This window comes from Papaver somniferum, chromosome 7, assembly GCF_003573695.1.
Source record: "Papaver somniferum cultivar HN1 chromosome 7, ASM357369v1, whole genome shotgun sequence".
Classification (NCBI taxonomy): Eukaryota; Viridiplantae; Streptophyta; class Magnoliopsida; order Ranunculales; family Papaveraceae; genus Papaver; species Papaver somniferum.
The window spans coordinates 64316119-64334754 of NC_039364.1; the positions used below are offsets into that span (position 1 = coordinate 64316119).

At 37.2% G+C, this 18636-nt stretch overlaps 1 protein-coding gene across 1 annotated transcript; it reads right to left on the reverse strand.

Annotated features, from left to right (window-relative positions):
- Positions 1 to 3854: 3854 nt before the first annotated feature.
- On the reverse strand, positions 3855 to 16968 carry LOC113297485 (nuclear pore complex protein NUP160-like). Its single transcript, XM_026545968.1, has 27 exons — positions 16662 to 16968; positions 16315 to 16447; positions 15964 to 16222; positions 15174 to 15234; positions 14815 to 14972; positions 14261 to 14346; positions 13708 to 13812; positions 12993 to 13090; positions 12749 to 12869; positions 12166 to 12348; positions 11824 to 12016; positions 11160 to 11731; positions 10666 to 10828; positions 9968 to 10245; positions 8951 to 9138; positions 7986 to 8059; positions 7559 to 7905; positions 6735 to 6803; positions 6314 to 6632; positions 5993 to 6124; positions 5778 to 5886; positions 5618 to 5689; positions 5370 to 5505; positions 5156 to 5263; positions 4806 to 4946; positions 4397 to 4570; positions 3855 to 4293 (listed from the first exon to the last, which is right to left on the reverse strand). Exons 1-27 carry the CDS (start codon positions 16862 to 16864, stop codon positions 4249 to 4251), a joined length of 4527 nt encoding a protein of 1508 aa, XP_026401753.1. The 5' UTR covers positions 16865 to 16968; the 3' UTR covers positions 3855 to 4248.
- Between the last annotated feature and the right edge of the window lie 1668 nt (positions 16969 to 18636).

Sequence of the window (18636 nt, forward strand, 5' to 3'; positions counted from 1 at the left end):
AAACAAAAAACAATTCAAGTGATTAAGTTAAATCCCTTTAAACCATTCCTTCCAAGTGGTACTCTACAATGATTTACCTCTAAATCTTTAAAATTCAGTCATTAAATTTTCTGAAAATCCACCCAGAATCAGTTTATAGGTGCACCATATTAATCTGATTGTGGCCTACATCGGTTTTTAATGTGAACCTATATAACCCGATTCTGGGTTGATGTGATGAACAACAACTATAATCGGTTTACACTAATACACACATCAACCGATTCTGGTTTCAGGTTCGGAACATCTTGTACCATTTGTAATCCGATTATTGAGTTAAAAATCTCTGCAACTTTTTCTTCGAACAATCGGATTACATTGTCGTCCATATAAACCGATTCTGAAAAAGCTGCAGCAAACTACCTCCAAAATCGGACTTTATAAACGTATTAGAAATCCGATTCTATTACAAATTTCATGAGTTCAAGGTACCCAAAAAAAGAAAAACACTTTCATTCATTAAGCTTGATTCAAGTTTGCAAAATACAATATAAGAAAGCGACAAAATATAAACATTCGATAGATCAAGTTTTTAACATAAGGAAAATACTCATTCCAACAAATGGAGACCATCGAATTGATCCGACCCGATCAATTCCTCTCATCACCTCATGTTGGGATCGTATTTTTTAGCCACTCCTTGGTGGCCTCCGAGACCTCATGAAACCTATCTACCGGTGGTAATGGACAATCATCACGTACTCTAAGACCGATATAATGTATGTTGTTATTGTTGAATAAAACAATTCTCCGATCCTTAAGCGATTCATCCCAAATGGTGTATTTTGGTGCATATGTATAGCATGATACCTTGACAAATAGATGAACAACGCAACTCCACGTTTCCGCCAAGAGATGACCACATAGAGGCATAAGCATCCAATACTGTCGGGTAATTGGTCCATTCCCCTTTGGCCCTTGTACTCTAGCAACCATTTTTTCAAAAATCACTTCTTTGTCTTGTCTTGTTTTTCCTTCCTTTATCATCGATATGTAAAATTCCTTGTCTTCTTGTAAGCGCAAAGCCATCATCTTTCTAAAGTATTGACATTGAGTTAGGTTCTCATCGTCCGCCAAACTTATATGGCATATTTGTTCCGACGCAACGTGATAACCACAATTCCCATCCGCATCCACGTCGTCGGTAGATAACACATAGGGCTTAACGATTTCAGGAAGTTTCGAGTAATACTCCTCGAATATGGTGCAACACGTTCGATGGGGTCTACCTCGTTCATCCCTAGGCGTGCTTCCATCACCAAGAGCGGTCCTTATAGTCACCATAGAACCCATTTGTCTTGCTTGTCCCTTCCACGCACGTATCCTTGATACTCGTGTTGTACTCGCTTGACTCTCTTGAGAAGGAACAATTAGATTGTTTGGCGCTTGACTTTCTTGAGAAGGATCGATTGGATCCTCATGTTGCGAAGGAGCGATTGGATCATTTGAAAGGACCATATGTGCGCTACTTGTCCCGCTTTCTCCCTTCTTTGGTCGACCCCTTTTCCTCTTGGCCGGTGCCTCTTCATTCTCAATTTGTGAAGGAACGTTTGAAACATTTGTCTTGGCTTGTGCGCTACTTGTCCCGCTTTCCCCCTTTTTTGGTCGACCCTTTTTCTTTGGAACCTGCGCCTCTTCATATTTAGCGCCTTCATGCTCATGTTGAGAAAAGATTCTTTTACGACTCAATAACGGGTTTTTTCCGGTTCTCATTGCAACCTTAAACTCGTTCCTTTCTTCATTCCTATCCATGTTGGTAGGTGGTCTACCCATCGGCGGTAGCACCGTTGGTTCTCTGACCAGTACCATATGGGGGTTAGCGTCTAGTTTTAAGTCGTACATCAAAACTTTTCGTCCCAAGCCATCCTTTTTTGCGAATTTCTCGATGATTTCTCTTCCAATATCCGTGTCCACAAAGGATTCGAGTGGTTCTTCGGGTGGGGGTGGTTTGAAAGTTAGTTGCTTCCAAAACGGATCAATGATTTCAAAAGGAATTCCTTGTTGGTACCTCGCAATCATGTGACGACACGGTTTCATCGACCTCACCGTTTCCAATTGATGTGGTTTCAACCCACAAACGGCCGCGTGTCCAACAAGAGATTCCAGGATCATCATGATTATGACAAATATTCATCACTTTAGAGTGCTTGTATACCTTACCATTGGGCTTGGGTCTATTAACTATAATCTTAAACGGGCAACCATACTTCTTTGATTTAGTAATGTATTCCCTTGTCGTCGTCTTCACGTACAGTCTGTCCTTTCCCCAGTGACTTTCTTGTTGTCCACCTCTCTCACAAACAAGTTCCAAACGATCTTGACTTGAATGACGACCTAAAACTAACGCGCATTTGATCTCTATTCCCTTGTCTATAAACCATTGCTTTGCATTGTTTCTTTCTTTCCATTCCAAATCGATGAAATAGTGGGCAGAGGTATCATGACCCAGCAGAGATACGGGTTTGGGATGATCTTCTTCAAACGCCACAACAATCTACAAGAAATATCAACAAGTTGAGGATCCAAAATCGGTTTATATATTACAGTCGAGAAAACCGATTATCAGTAATCGGTTTATATGTGCAACTATAAAGTCCGATTAAGGACTTGACGAAAAAATTTCAAAGTTTACAATCGGTTCATGTCTCGTATCATGTAATCCGATTTTTGTTCATATTTGTCCTGGAACTTTTTTTCTCCAAAATCGGATTACATATACACGTAAATAAACCGATTGTCAACTTCGTGTACTCTACGTGATTATTCAAGTGAAGAAATCGGATTATGCACATCACCAACAAAAACGATTTTAGTCACGTACCCATCGCGCCTAAATTTTTACCACAATCGGTGTATGTGGTGATGGACAATAACCGATTATTGTACCCAATTTGGGGATTTTACCCAGAATCGGTTTAAGTGGTGATATCGAATAAACCGATTCTGGGATTATTTTTTTGAAAAGTTTTCCCTTTTTGGGCGGTCGAGACATGCAAATACATGTTTGTAGATCATTACAGCTCATACCTGTCTATTTGAAGCATTATCACCTTCTTCTTCCCGACGATATTGTTCTTGTGCTTGAATAATATCTTCAAGCATTCTTTGGTTGTCATGCTCTTCTTCATTCAACAAATTATCCAATTCGGTAGGATCGAAATCATGATAATCTGATGCACCCACTTCTTCATCACTACTAGAGTCTTCATCATCACTATAAATTTTGGTAAGAAAATCACAAACCCTAGTTTTTTCTTTTTTCCCTCTGCTTCTTCTTTCCCTCCAAACCTTAAAAAAGAAATGAATTTTTAATCTAATCCTAACACTATAATCAAACTCAAACACTAATTAATTTAACAAATATTAACTTAATTAATCATCACTAATTTAATAAGGGCATATTATGCATTAACATAAATAGTGGATAAGGAGTTTCTAGAAATTACTTTTTAATGACCCTATTTTGTCATGTAGATATAGGCCCCAATTAAGTGGCATATGCCCCAATTTAGCAAGGTAAAGGTATATTTGTGTTTGTGAATGCCCCAGCACTTCTGAGATGTACGCTATTATTGTTCTTTATTTCACGTTGACATTGGGCTCGTATACCATTTACAAATCCTCCGGATCTGTTATCTTTGTGACTGTGTCTTCCGAAATTTCAACTACCCTTGTCAACTTACAAACTGAATAACCATCCCAAAAGTAGGTAGAAATTGTTAAACCGTAGTAGAGAGACCATCCGAGAAGTAGGTAGAAATTGTTCAAACATATTCGCAAGACAAGAGAGCATCTCCTTGGGACAAATTGAGAAATTGACAGCAAAAGCAGAACGATTGCATCCCTTCAAATCATGCGGAGACCAAGAAATTGGTAGTACAAAACTCCACTATTGTTGAAATTATGCACATTTGTTCCTAAATTTCTTCTAATGGCTAACAACCATTCGTCTTCAACATTACATATTTGTAATACTTGCTTGAGCTAATACAACATCGGACGCACAACTGAGACGGGAAGAAAAAAAGAGACATTTCCAACTCCAACTTGCTTGTAACCTGAACACTTGATGTTCTGAACTGAGATCACCTAAAACTTGCTTGAACAGCGTGAAGGACCGCTTACTTTAATTTCTTGCTCATAATGCAGATCATGGAGTTTGAAATATTACTGCAGCATTGGACACCATCTTTGGCTGCTGATAGCTTCTTAACACTGTGCGGAAGATACTGCATCACGTGAATCCACCTTTATCTGTAAAGCAGAGTTTTGGGGAAAAGAAAGAATGAAGATCTTTACTGTCGAAGATAAAAGCAAATCAGAGAACATATTCATCAAAAGGAAAAGCATAACATACTAGTTTTAGATGATTCAATAAAGCTCCATGCAATAGCTTTTGGAGCTTATCACCTTGATCACTATTATGACCAAAGCTTTTCCACTCCTCAATTTGGCACCAAAGTCTCTCGATCATTGTGTATGGGAACCAAACTGCAGACATCTTTTTTCGCTTGAGTATGTCCACTGGTCTCTGCACCATATAATCAAATGGAATGGAGAGCCTCCTTTTAGTAGCCCACCCAACATGGAAATCGCAATAACTATCATAATAGCACGTATGAAAACGAGGATAGTATATCATAAAGAAAGCATAAAATACATGGTTTTTCAACCTCTGTAACGTGGAACGAAATATTTAAAGCTAGGCAGCAAGCTATAAAGTGAAGCTATATACGGTCGCGTAGAACTGATTTCATAAAAATTACCAGAGATGCAAAGGCTTGCATGTATTCAAGCAATAAATTTGTAGCTTCTGTAAATCGACCATAATCAACATATAACCGAAATAAAGATGCAGCATCTGATTCTTGACCAGTCATTCCCCAACTGGTTGCATGTCTACCTCCCTGTAGATTGCACGACTGCATTAATTCAGGGGTCTTGCTTTGCCGTATAGTATATATATCATCGTGTTAGGGAAGACAATTACAGATAAACCATACAGAAATTTTGAAAAAGAAACGGTATTATTTTCCTCTTATACAGAAACTAAAAGTGTAACACGGTACCTTCCCTCATATTATGCAAGAGCAAGACTTTTAATTAAGAGAATTACCTTGAACATATGAACCAGCCAAATAGGCAACTCAATCTGAGGGTCTGTACGCATTAGTGTTTCAGCAACAATTACTGGTAACCTCAGGTGCAAATCTTTATACTTCGTCTGCAAATGTCCATCACTTGTGGGAATAAATTGCTTGTGGTTCAAGTATATGCGGGCAAGATAAATAAAGTAGAATCGAAGGTATAGCTGTGCAATAGATACGCACAAGGTAAAGCTCGAGTTTTTCCCACTGGCCACTCCCCTTCGATTGATGAATAAAGGGAGTTGCATCAATTGCACCATGGACATATGATTCATCTTCTGATGATGTCAGTATAAGACTGTGTGCTTTCAAATCATTCCTGAAAACAAGATGTCAACTACATTATGTATATTTGGCACCAGTCACCAATAGCAACATCTGCATGACTAAAAAAAGACTGAAAGATCAGACATGGAAACTATGTACTTTACCCAATAAATGTGGATCCTGATCCGCTTGGACAACATTTTATCGATATAGCAGCAAATACTCGCTCTAATACCCTGTGAAAAGAATTACGTCCAATATTATAATCATGCAGCAAACAAGACTACAGAATAAAAATATCTTCCCGAGCTTCTAAGATGGTACCTCTTCAATTCAGAACCTTTCCAGAACTTCAGAAGAACTGTAAATGCCATATCATAAAAGTTTGCTTGAACCAAAATATCCACCAATTCTAACGAAATTGTTTGTTTTCCTGAAAAGAAATACAGACCAGGCAATACAATAAGCACATCTGAAAGGGTTTTTTTTGGTGCGCACAGAGAGAATATATCTAAAGAACTGAGTGTTTGACCTTCTACCTGTAAATTTCAACTTCATATTTGCTAGTGTAAGCAAATATTGCGCTGAGGTGAAGACAAATTCTTTTTCAAGCTTCTCAATATCGATGCAATGCTGGGGACAAGAAGATTTAATATTCTTGTCAGCCAGAGCTGCAAAAATAAAAGATTTTTCGCACAATTAGTTATCTAACCTCTCAACACTATCATATGATGAAAAAGCACACCAGTGGTTAAATCACTAGCTTGACAAAGTTCGGGTGCAAGCAGAGTCATACTAAAAGAGTGCATTACAGATGTTGCGAGTTAGTTCCTGAATAAATAGTGGTTAAAGAAACTTACAGCTCTCCTCAATACTGGTTCGAGCCTTCTTATTTGGATAATTTTCATCTGTGCAAGAGTATCCATCAAATTGAGGGTCTATCCATGCGTACGCGGGATGCACAAGGTTCAGAGCATTAATAGCAGCAGAGAGCCCATTGAGTGTCTCTTGTAGTGCCATGGAAAGCTGCTGGTTCTCTTTCAAGGCTAATTCACTCCTCAAGCGTGTTGAATATCGGTACATGTAACTAGCTGCTTTTCGCCAGTTATGTCTCCGGATTTCAAAAGCATAAAGCAATTTATATGCATTTGGTTTTGCTGCAATATCTGACCGCTCCGCCTGTTGAGTTCATAAAACGAACCTCAATGATAAATTCTAGGAAATAGAGATAGCCTGATAGATATGCATATTCTAGCATTTGCAAAGGAAAAAAAGGCATACCTTCCATGCAAGCTCTTTCTCAACCTTCTCCGCAAGCCCCACAAAAGGTAGTTGACCATCACAAAGTGCCTGCAATACAGGAATCTATTAGTCCAAGTACATTTCAAACCGAGAATATGAACACACTGATACACAACATTGGATAACTTGATGCCACGGATTCATAAAGAAAATAAATGACATATGACCACAATGTTCCATCTGAGCTTGTGCTGCTTAGGGGTCTCATTCTCATTATGAAAGATCTTGATGTGCAAGATACGGTAAGAGATGAAACTAGGAAAAGTGTTTTAAGACTAAGTTACGACTACTGTTTTGTAACAAGATTCAAAGGTCAGCTACATGTGTCAAAGAAAAATTTATGGTACATATGAGAGATAAAGTAGTAGGCAAATCTGGTATTTAGTTGTCAAACCAGATACTAACAGAGTTACTCAATAGAGATCCAATTTTAGTTTATTCCTTAAAACATCTCAGGATTCATTCACACAGTGACCTAAGAGTGGGTTCCTACTTGTATGTGATGAACTCTGAGCTGTTGGAAGTTTTGTGAGGGTCCCAGCAGAAACACAACTAAACACTATGAAACATGATAAATATATCAGTGGTTCTGGACGAACCGAGGAAAAAACAACGGAAATAAACCGCCTCTCACATTTTCCACAAATTTTGTGGGTCCCAGTGGGCCCCGCCCCTGTTTAGCAGGGGCCCACAGGTAATGTGTCTATCGGGTTTTTTTTTGTGGTTTTCTGGCTCGGTTCGTCCAGACTTTTTGTAAATATATAGCATACACAGTCATAGAAGACAAGAATATATATAATCACCTTAGTAGCTCCACGCTCGCATAGAACAATGATGAAACGCCTCAGGCAGATATTTTTGCTATCCTCGTCCGGATTAGAGACAATAGCACCGTAAGCATCATTGTAGAAGCTCATATCTAATGTAAACTTGAAGACATTTGCCCATAGCCTTCCTTTAATCATAGTTGCGGATTCATCGAGAAGACCTCCTCTATTTGTGCAATCTTCTAAGTCAACAACTTCATCAACTTGCTCTAGTGCTGCAAGACAAAATTGGCAAGCACCTTCACTCAAGTTATATTGCTCAAAAATTCCCATCGCCCATTGGTAATAATGAAGCTTCCATGCTGCTGCCGACTCACAATCAGCTAAAAACAAAAGGGGGGAAAACAGAGTCAAAAGTCTATCATGCTTAACTAAAAAAACATGTTTCCGTAACTGAACTCACAATGACCAGGGTTGGGGAGGCCTGGGAAAGACAAACTCTGCAAGGCTTCTGATGCTCCACTTCCAGAAGAAGCCCTGTAAGTATAAACAACTGTAGTTCAGAAAAGAAAATGCAAGCTTGTAGGACAGAAAGGCAGATGTAAGCTAACACACAATCTGTCAGCCCAGTTAACAAACTGAACCTTACTCTTCCACCAAACTATGCTGAACATGCTACATGACTTCCAGAAAGTTAAAATAAACCCCGATCTGCTCATATTGCTTTCAACATGCCTGACTTTCTATTCTTCATACTTGCTCAAATTTTGAAAATTATACTGCAAATTACCCGTATAATGTGTTCTTGTATAACTATAGGTAAATACTAAAAAATAAATAATTCAGGATGTGTTAGATAACGTTACATCAGTCACACATGACACCCTCACATATCCAAATAGACGCTGAGGTTAGGAATATAACAGTATCCTAATTATACAGATATCGACTTTGAATAGACACAGAAAGGTCAGAAATTTTGAGAATAATAAATGCATCGACGCTCAAATTTAAGGACTTGAAATCTTTACGGGATACTGATAAAGGATGAAAATCATACTCCAACAACAACGCACAACTTGTAAATTCATGCTGATATGGATCCAAAACCTGTATTATATGGCTCATAATAAACAACTAAAAAGGTGCAAGATTAAAAATAACGATACAAGTATACATGATCATCGTAGAATGCAAGTTTAAAGCTAAAAGGATGCAAGATTAAAAATAATAATATAGGGAAGCACACATGATCAAACAGCAAAATGCAAGTTTGAAGCTATCACTCTATACCTTATGGTTTGTCAGTAGAAAGTTAGAAACTCAGGCACACAGCCATGCAAGTAAATCCTTAACCATTATGAACACATTGATGGTCAACGAAACACAAAAGACCAATAGATAACATAAAGCACGAAATGTTAATACCTAAAGAAACAGCGAACAGCTTCACGAACTTTTACTTCTTTTGAGATACCTTGCAATCCAGATTGTGCCCTTGCAAGAAGACACAATCCTAGAAGATGAAGGCGTATACACCAGTCGCCATCAGTAGTCTGGACACCCAGGGACGTCTTTTCTTTACGTGAGTGTGCATCAATCATTGCGATTAGGCTCTATTAAGTAGAGAAAATAAATTTTAGTAAAAAAACTGCAAAAATGTAGCAGTATCAACAAAAGGCAGGTTATTAACAGCCGCAATTATTTTTGCAGTAAATCATGACCTATGCCTTCGGAACTTCTCAGTTGATTAAATTACTGAAAAAGTCGTTAAGTATCACATCGTCATCGTAGGCTAAAAGCCTAGTCCAAATCACCTTTCAATTCAAAGACCACAACTACCACTGGGATCTTTCTTCACTTCCCTTTGTTACTCTTTTGCTCTCTTTAGAGTCTCCTTCCTATTCTATATATTACTGTTGGTCAGACTTCTTTATCATTTTAAGGACACCATTGAGCATTCAGTGACATGTTATAAACCATTTGGCGGCAACTAAGCAAAATGGGGAAGAAACTATGTAACCATTAGAGGGATAGTGAAACCTTCGGTTTTCCAGATAGTGTATTGTTCTCCCGATCAGAGATCAAAGTGACATTTTTATATTTAGCACTGGCAGGTGTTTCCCAATCTCATTACAAACCTATTTACCAGGAAAAGGAAAATACGGAAGGAGGCATATCGAATTTAGCATCACAGAGAATGCAGCAAAACCATTTGATACTTGATAGTAAGTTTAATGGAGCAGAATGTTTATAAACTGGATAAACTAGGCTCTCACTGTCCATACAATACTTTACTCAAAAAGACTTGGCCGGAAAGGCCATTCCTTCACTTCAGTTGCATAAAAGTTAACAGTGAGCTAAAGTTTTTTTGGATTAGATGCGATTGGTTATGCTAAATACCAAAAAGAAAAAAAAAAACATTAACGAGGATGTAAAGCTTACCTCAACAGCTTCAAACTGCCCATGCCTAAGTAGGATTTTTGCGAGTTCCGTTGAATGACTAAAAAAACCAGAAGATTCTCCGCCCATCCCACCCCAAATAATCCAACTGATGAAATTTCTTACCGAATTAATATATTTGTTTGGACTAGGAAGATATCTAGAACAGAGGTGGACTTTGTCTTCAGCGGAACTTTGGAAATTTAGAAAAAGCAAACTGGCCAACGTGAAATCATAAGTGCCAAGCTTCTGATTCCAACGTTTCTTATCAGCGTTGCTATCTGAAAAAAGCATGAAAAAAAATCAAAATCAAACCTACACAATGAAGATGAACTAAAAGCAAGTGGTAACTAATCAATGTACTTCAAGTCTGGGCAATATCTAAAATCACATGCATGGCAACAGGCATAACCACTGCTATACACCAAACAAGATGTTTCAACCAGAAGAGTCGGGAATCTAAAAATTTACGGGCAAACTATGTACACCAGACATAGTAAAAATTTAGTCAGAACCTCACGGTACCGAAATATCAGAGGTTAGAACCATGACTGCCACTGTATATGACATGTCTGAAACCTCATGTATGTCAGACTCGTCAGTAAATCTTTTTTCTCTTACAGACCAGAACATTGTTTCACCCCATCACACCACATGAAGATAACAGACAAAGTTCTAAAGAAACAATGGCATAAGCTCACCAATGTGCAGCGCTGAGAGTTGAGAACTGAAATCTTCCGGGGTCGGTGATCTGGAAGGCATAGTTCCTAAGAAATGCAGGATGAGCCACTCCATAAGAATCTCTTGAACCATCGGGACCAGTTCTTGTTCTATCCTTGAGATATCATCTCCTACCATTTGCACCTGCACCAAAATATATTAGGAATTTCGTAGAAAGAGAATAAATTGAAGCATTATGTGAAGATAACTCATAAAACACAGAAAGCTACCAAGACAATGAGAATAGTAATGATTAAGGGATATATGGAAATGGGTTCCAGTATTGCACTTCAGAATTCCAACTCCTTAAATTATTCAGTATAAGAAAACATTCATCCTCAAGTTGGTAAGCTTTTAAAGCAATCCTGAGTGCATACATGCAGGATTCTCTCAATCAATCATAGATAGCCAGAGTGCATAGGATGCTACTTGTAGTTTTTTAGTATCTGCAAAAGTAGAAAGCAAAAAATAATACCTGTCCACTAATGTTTACCAAATAGCCTAACAGCAGAAGTATGTCCAAGGCAGATTCAAACATTACTTTTGCAACTTGAGATGTAGACTGAACCAAAATGGATGTACTAATATTTAAGTCCACTTCTGAATCCAATTTTTGCATGCTTTTGCAGGGGACAAGAAATTTTAGATAATGTTCTATGACATTCAAAACTCTGGTCCATGTGCCAGCTTTATTGCATAAAGAATTAAGAGACCGCAGCATGTCAATTGAAAATTTTCTCTGATTTTTGTGGTCCCCTAATTCCTTCAACCAGGCGCTATCAGCTCCGACTTGTGATACTTGGATTGCTGCTACAGAAGAGCTGTATCCAGTTTCCAAAATCTTCAGCAAACGCGGGATAACTTCTTCAGACGAGATAATTGGTAAACCAACAAGACATTCATAAAAAATAGCCGGGGCAGCTCTTCCTAATTGTTGGTTAATACTACTAATGCATCTTAAAACATCAAAAAGAATTTCACAGTCACTATCATCATCTGGCAAATCCAAGCCAGATATAACTAAATGACCAAATTCATCGAAAGCACCTAACACAAAAGGCAAAATTAAGTCAGTACAAAGAAATAGCAGTTTTCATCTCTGGAAAATCATCTGAAGTGACCAAGGACCTCACACATACCATAGATAAGCAGCTCAACATTCTCCAAACTACGAAACAAAGATATAGAACTTTTCCTGATTAAACCAACAGCACCAGTCGCCGTATCAACCAGCAAGCCATATGGTCTGTTATTTTTACACCAATAACGAAAATAGCGAGCACAAAAACTTTTCCAGCAATAAACTATCGAAATTGGGTTTTTGGCACTTCCCTGAGACAGAAGAAACAATCAATCATAAGCTTTATTCAGTTGCGCACTCCTCCGAGAAAAGGAAAAAATCAGTGGACAAACAATGTTTATTATGAATATTGACACATAATGCAACAATATTGATAATACAAGTGCCGAGAGAGACATACCTCACTCTCAATAAGAGAAAACATTTCCTGCTTTAGATCATCAAGTGATAAGGATTGAAACTCAGAATCAGTCCAGTACTTACTGTAGTCTTGAATAGTTGCACGAAAAGTAACATTTTGATGAACCCCAGGATGCAGCAGCCTACGTGAAAAAATAGAAGATACAAAGGGAACAACCTGATCCTGCAAAATGAGAGAAGAAAAAACACTGACTTTTGGAAGAAAAATAAGAAGATATCGAGCAACCTGATGTTTCAAAAAATGACTCCAACATGTAGAGCCCCTAGTTTCCTTTATTAACCTAACCCTAATTGTTACCATTCAACATCTATTTCCTAGAATGCATTACAAATTATCGTCTATCTTATGTATGTCCTAGAATGCATTTTAAATTATCGTCCATCTTATCTACAGATGGAACCAGATCAAGGTAAAGTAGAACTGCAAATAAAAGCCTCGTCCTTGAGCAACCACAACATTGAACTTTTCACTTTTTGCTTAGAGAAAAGAAGTAAATAAAACTGAAGTACGTGTTATTGTAGACAGATGAATAAATTAAAAAAACAAGGGCAATTGCGAGCACCTTAACGGAGGAAAATAATGAATTGCTTGCCCAAATCAGATCATCCGACGAATGTTCTGAAACTTGAAGTAGCTGGTCGGCAACAAATGCTTCCTGCATACCATAGCTGTGCACTTTCTCCCTGGCAAAGAGTTTTATATGGACTAAGACAGTGTAAAGATATATTTTCCTGAGAAAATAGAGATGGGCGGAAAAGGATCCTTAGCAAACTGCTGAAATGATGAGCACAATAAGTTACACTTACAGATTAACATCATTGTTAAGGATATCATACGATTCTAGCCCCTCATCTTTCAGTATCCAAAGCTTGTCAGAAGCGAATTTCAAGTCGACTAGAGCTCCCTGATGCAAATAAGTTATATTTGTTAGATTTTCAGCTCTTTATTCTTCATTACATGATATCAACTTAACCGCTACAGCTCATAAAATCTGCATCATACATGGTATACACACCATACATATCAAAACAGATTATACCCTTTATATACAATTCAGTAATAGGCATAACTTTATACTTACTCATTTTCTACAGAGTTAGGACATGCTCTCAGTTACTACTGAAGTATCATAAACGGTATATACAGCTTCATTAACAACACATAAAACATCATTATGAAGATTGAAGAAGATAAGGATGCTAACTTACTGGGCATTTGAGTTGGACTTCTACAACTTCTATTCCTCATACTTGGTTGATGAATAAAACATAATTTTCTTTTAATGTATGAAGCTAGAAAAGAGTCCTAATCATGCATACATGGGACAGTTCACTATTTATCTTTAACTTAATCTAGCATTAACCTTAAGCTAGTATTAGGGCATAATGGCGACATAAACACGCTTTAAAAAGCCAACACTGTTGTGTTAGGAAATCAATCAAAGGGTCGATATTTTTTTTGGCAGAATTGAATGCAAATGATGATTTTGTATTTCAAATAAAATAGAAATTACGCTATTACCTCTCCCAAATAAATATTCTGCATTGATGGTTCCATTGACAAATTGATTTTGTCTCCCGGATTAAAACGTAGGATAAACATGCCGATGATGTCCTTATCCACTTCCTTCAAAATTCAACAAAACAAATCAGAATCACCATTAGCTACAGAAACCTTTGAAAAATCATCAATCTAAATATCCTGGATGGGGCGTTTAGTAAATGTGTCTGTTTACTTTCAGCTTCATTGCATATGAAATTACCAAATATCTTTGCAGTTTATTAAGCTTCAGCTTGTTAAGAATACACGGCCGTGTTTCAAGGTTATCCCCATGCCGAGAAATAAGGAAACAAAGAGGAAATCATATCCCAATTGTTCCTAAATGAATCTTGGAGAAGTATTAGGTATTTAGCTCTAATAAGTTGGAAGTGCTTGCAGTTAGAAACTTGAGATATGCATTGGTACTTTTCTATATCTAAACAGCAAGCCATGCCCTGCCAGATTGAGAAAGCAATGCAGAGAAAAAAATAAAATTGTAAACATATTGATCAACGAAGAAGCACATCGAACGTACCATGTCATTTCTATATAAGAGTGCGATGGGAATCAGACACGTAACAGGATTAGCATCACCAACCCAAAATCTCAAAAGTGTAGCTCCTGAAAGTAAAATAAAAACAGAGGCCAGTAAACACATTGCCTACAAGAAAAATCTTGTCGATCTGCAACTAGAATGGGCTTAACCCCAGGGTCAGTCACTATTGCCTAAAAGTTGTGGTATAAAATACTGGGTTGACCCTTGGCTGAGGCCCCACACCGCTCAATATTACCCCTGTGGCTGCAATTTAACTGATATTTTGAGGACAGTGAAAGAGGATTAGAGGATTAAGCAGGTAAAATCTAGAGTAGTGATAACAAGAGATGATGAAGAGTAGGGAATAGCTAGTTGCCTAGGGATCTAACTTCGGCTAAGTAAATTGGAGGTTCAAGTCATCACCCCACCCCACACCCCACCCATCGGTGTGTTAAGAACTCATTGTGCACTTTCGGATGTCTTCACAATGTGATCTTGCCTCGTGTAATGATCTACAGATTCAATTGAAGAAAGAAGGAAAAAAACAAGATTACCTGCTGATTCAGGAATGCTAAGTGTATGATGAAGAACCCTTGTATGACCTAGAAGATCCCACGCTCGTAAGGTTTTATCAGCATGAAGTGCAAAAATTAAACTTCTTTCCTGCACATCCGATATCACCATATCTTGTACTGGTCCAACAGCTCTACCCCTGTTTGACATGCGAACACAAAAAGAAAAATTGAGATAAAGAGGAGAAGATGTGCACAGCCAGAATACATATTGCAGTTGGACAATAGAATCATTTCAGCTGATCATAAAGAAAACTGTACATTGATCGAACATTCTTATTCGAACATTCTTATTCAAGTCAGTTGTGGAAAATATATGTCAACAGGGAAGACAAGGATACCTTGACATGAAACCCCACAGGCGACCAATCCCAGCATCATCTCTCAGCTCGTTCACGAATCCTAACCATAATTTACAGAATTTTTTTACTATTAATCTGCTGCATCAATGATAATAGTAATAAACGATGCACATATTCCAACGTTTTATCCGCAGGGGGCATAGAAATGAAAACAGTCTCAATCTGAAGCAGATGTAGAAGACGATAAGGTCTTAATTCATCATGATCATTTACTATTCATGTGTTCAAAATTAGACACTACTTTTTAGTTAGCATATTGGGTATTCAGACCCGAAAGATTAGACGAATTTGAGATAAAGATCTGACTCAATGTAAATAACACACTAAGAAGTCAGGTTCATGCGACCTAGAGTCAAATGAGGCTGGTAACAGCCTCACATTAGGGAATATAAAATTTCAACTTGGCTTGTTCCATATGTTAGAATATTCCTAGGATGAACAACTGCTAAACCCTGGGACCTGACAAAAGTGACTGTTGTAGATGTTTTTCTGTAAGGTTGAAATATGCCGTTGTATGAAACTGGTTGCCCTTACTGTATCAACAATATAGCTAAATCAGATATTCATTTAGCTAAATCAGATATTCGTTTAATTTTGTAGTTGTTCGAAACTGGTTAATCAGCAGCAAAATAACAAATCAGATTCACGATAAAGAATGTCTTAAGAAATGTACCAGTCTGGAAGCTTACCAAGAACTCCAAATATTAGACAACCATCCCTAACTGTCTTATACAATGTAATAAATAGATACACACAGACAGAATATTACCTAGTGAAGATGGATCAAGTATGCCAAGATGGAAACATCCAACTGAGCCATCAGTTCTCCCTACAACTAAACAACCTTTGACTGCTGCTACACTAGTTATGGTTGTTTCAGGTTGTGAATTAGCTTTCAAATCGAATTCCGTAAACTCATTTTGTGGGTATATGGTACATGATGCATAATCACATAAGTTTCTCAGTTGAATAACATAAGCAATTCCAGAGATCGTAAGTGTGTAAAGAAGATATGGGTTACTGCGAGTCTGCACCGCAAAGAAGACATTGACAGGTATTAAACCAAAAACTAGTACAAACAAAATAGAACACAGTACAAACAAAACAAAAAAACTATAACCTCGTTTTTGCATATGAAAGCAAATGGGGATAGTGCATCTTGAAAGATGAGGCGAAGACCAGTCTTTGGAAACTCTTCTGAAGCTGAAAATTCAATCAATTCGAGAGCATTGGGTTGATTTTTATGGATTCTCCTGTCAAAAGAAATTATGTACAGGACTTAGTAATAATAGTAAAAATAATAATATTAATATTAACAATAAGTTTTGTACGGAGAGTGAATAAGAACTAACTACGTAGTTAGGGTTACATAAAATATGTAACATACATAATAAAAGAGATTATGAAATTAAAATCAAACAAGAACAAAAGAAAAAGAAATAGTGATTATAAGTAGAGTACTAGTACCAGATGAGATATGCAGGGGGTTTTCCAATGATGTGATATGAGGAAACATCTTCCGGCATGGGAGCGAAGGAGTGCTGCTGCTGAGAAGTAGCAGTATTACCAGTAATAGCAAGTGAAGAAGGACGAATTTGAATCTCAAACCACTTGATTGCATCACTGCCGATTACAGGAACTTCCAGCCCCGCCATCGATCCACTCCTCATATCTTCGCACAAACAACAAAAATATTTCCCTTACTTTTCCCCTTCCCTTGGTTTCGTTTCTTAGAGCGGGAGAGAGAGGCTGTGTTCTCTTTTTTCTAGAGAAGAAGAAAAATGGACTGAAAAGACCGAAAGATGTGTGGATCTTGTTAAAGTGCAGTGGACCAGTTTTCGTGACCTGACATTGAAGCCCAGTACTTCCGGTTCAGGTTGTTTCAGCCCATGGTTTGCTGAAACATGGAAAAACATTGTGAATTGTGATCTCAATATCCACTTCTGATGCGATGTCGCGGTCGTAGTAGTAGTGATCAAGGTTTTTTAAAATCGTGAACCGTAAAGTGACTCATTTTTAATCATTTTTAAGTTTTAGGTATTGAATCTCATGTGATCATAAATTTTTGATCAGTTTATATGTATGAAATGACGAGGGTACAAAATACACCATAATCTTTTTGTATCAACCTAATACCCCTTGTATAATTCTACCAACACAATAATGGCCAAAAAATTACTTCAACAAGATGTACCTTGGCATAAAGTCTAAGTTCGTGACAGAACTAACCATGGGATCTTACCAAGTGGAATAATGTAAAAGTGCAATTACTTGACTATAAAAGTAATTTATTTAATGTCTTGAACATGCCTCCTGTAACTTGCAGTTTTACTAAGACAAACAAAGAGGAAGCTCAAAAGTTCAAGATTTTCAAGGGACTAATACAAAGAGTAAGAAGAAGACTGTCTCCAAAAACATATTTGATTATGATTCAGATAGTTCAAAAGGGTCTCAAGAGGAGTCCTACTTGCTTTAGATTTTCAAGATCCTAAGGTAACCAAATGGATTCCTACTGACAGTATGGACGATTTCATCACTGGTTTAGAAGAACTAAGAACCAATCTCATCATATTGGTTCAGAATCAAGACTAGCTGAAGAACATGATTGAAGAGACTATTGCATACCTTACAACTATTGAAAGAACAAGTTGAAAAACTTGAAAAATAAGAGATGCTAGCTGACAAGTTCCTCGAGACCTGTTTCATGAGTTTGAATACTGAAGAAACTTCAGTGAACAATTAGAGCACATCTAAAGCTTAAGCTAGATGCCTTTTTGCTTAATCATCTAATAGACAATCAATTGTTGATATATTTTAGTTCTTGTATAGGTTTATTTACAACTATCAATAATAAGTTTTTATTTTATAAATCTTGTGTTATTTTGATAGGTTGTGCATCTTGTGGTTCTTATCTCTCTTTTCATTGGGATTATGAGATTTACTTTCAGTTTTTATTAACCTTATTGTTTCGATCTCATAATATGTCTATCTCTTATGATTTTGTGACTTAACATATTGGGTTGCTTTATCAAATAATCCTAAGTAGATATTGTTTAAACTCATGTGTGATGTCACGATTATACTATTATCAATTTATGTTTCATAAGTTGTGTATTTAGTATACATATGAGTTTCAATTTTAGCTTTTTACTTTGGCACGTAATAGCTAAGATCTTGTCGACCTTTCTCCGGTAAAGGTTGTCTCGCTTTGTTATTCTTTTGTCTTGAAGGGAATAACAAAACAACGGGGGAGAGTTATATACTAAACTGGTGCTTAAGCGTCATATCTTTGTAGGGTGAGTGGTTGTGAAAACCGAGGGAAGAAGTATTTTGATAATCTTTCCAGATATGAAAACTTGATCTGTTTTGATCCTGGTTTGTCATATCGAAGTAAGGTAAAAATTTTTGGTTTAATCGTTTTCCTGCTAAGAAAAGCTTATTT

Bases quoted from the DNA above. Each gene is read 5' to 3' on its own strand.
- LOC113297485 (XM_026545968.1), bottom strand. From the start codon at position 16,864: ATGAGGAGTGGATCGATGGCGGGGCTGGAAGTTCCTGTAATCGGCAGT. The intron at 12,349-12,748 runs GTGCTCGCAATT...CTCATTTTGCAG, and splicing joins CATTATTTTCCTCCGTTAAG to GATCAGGTTGTTCCCTTTGT. The intron at 8,060-8,950 runs GTATTAACATTT...TTATACTTACAG, and splicing joins GCTGTTCGCTGTTTCTTTAG to GGCTTCTTCTGGAAGTGGAG.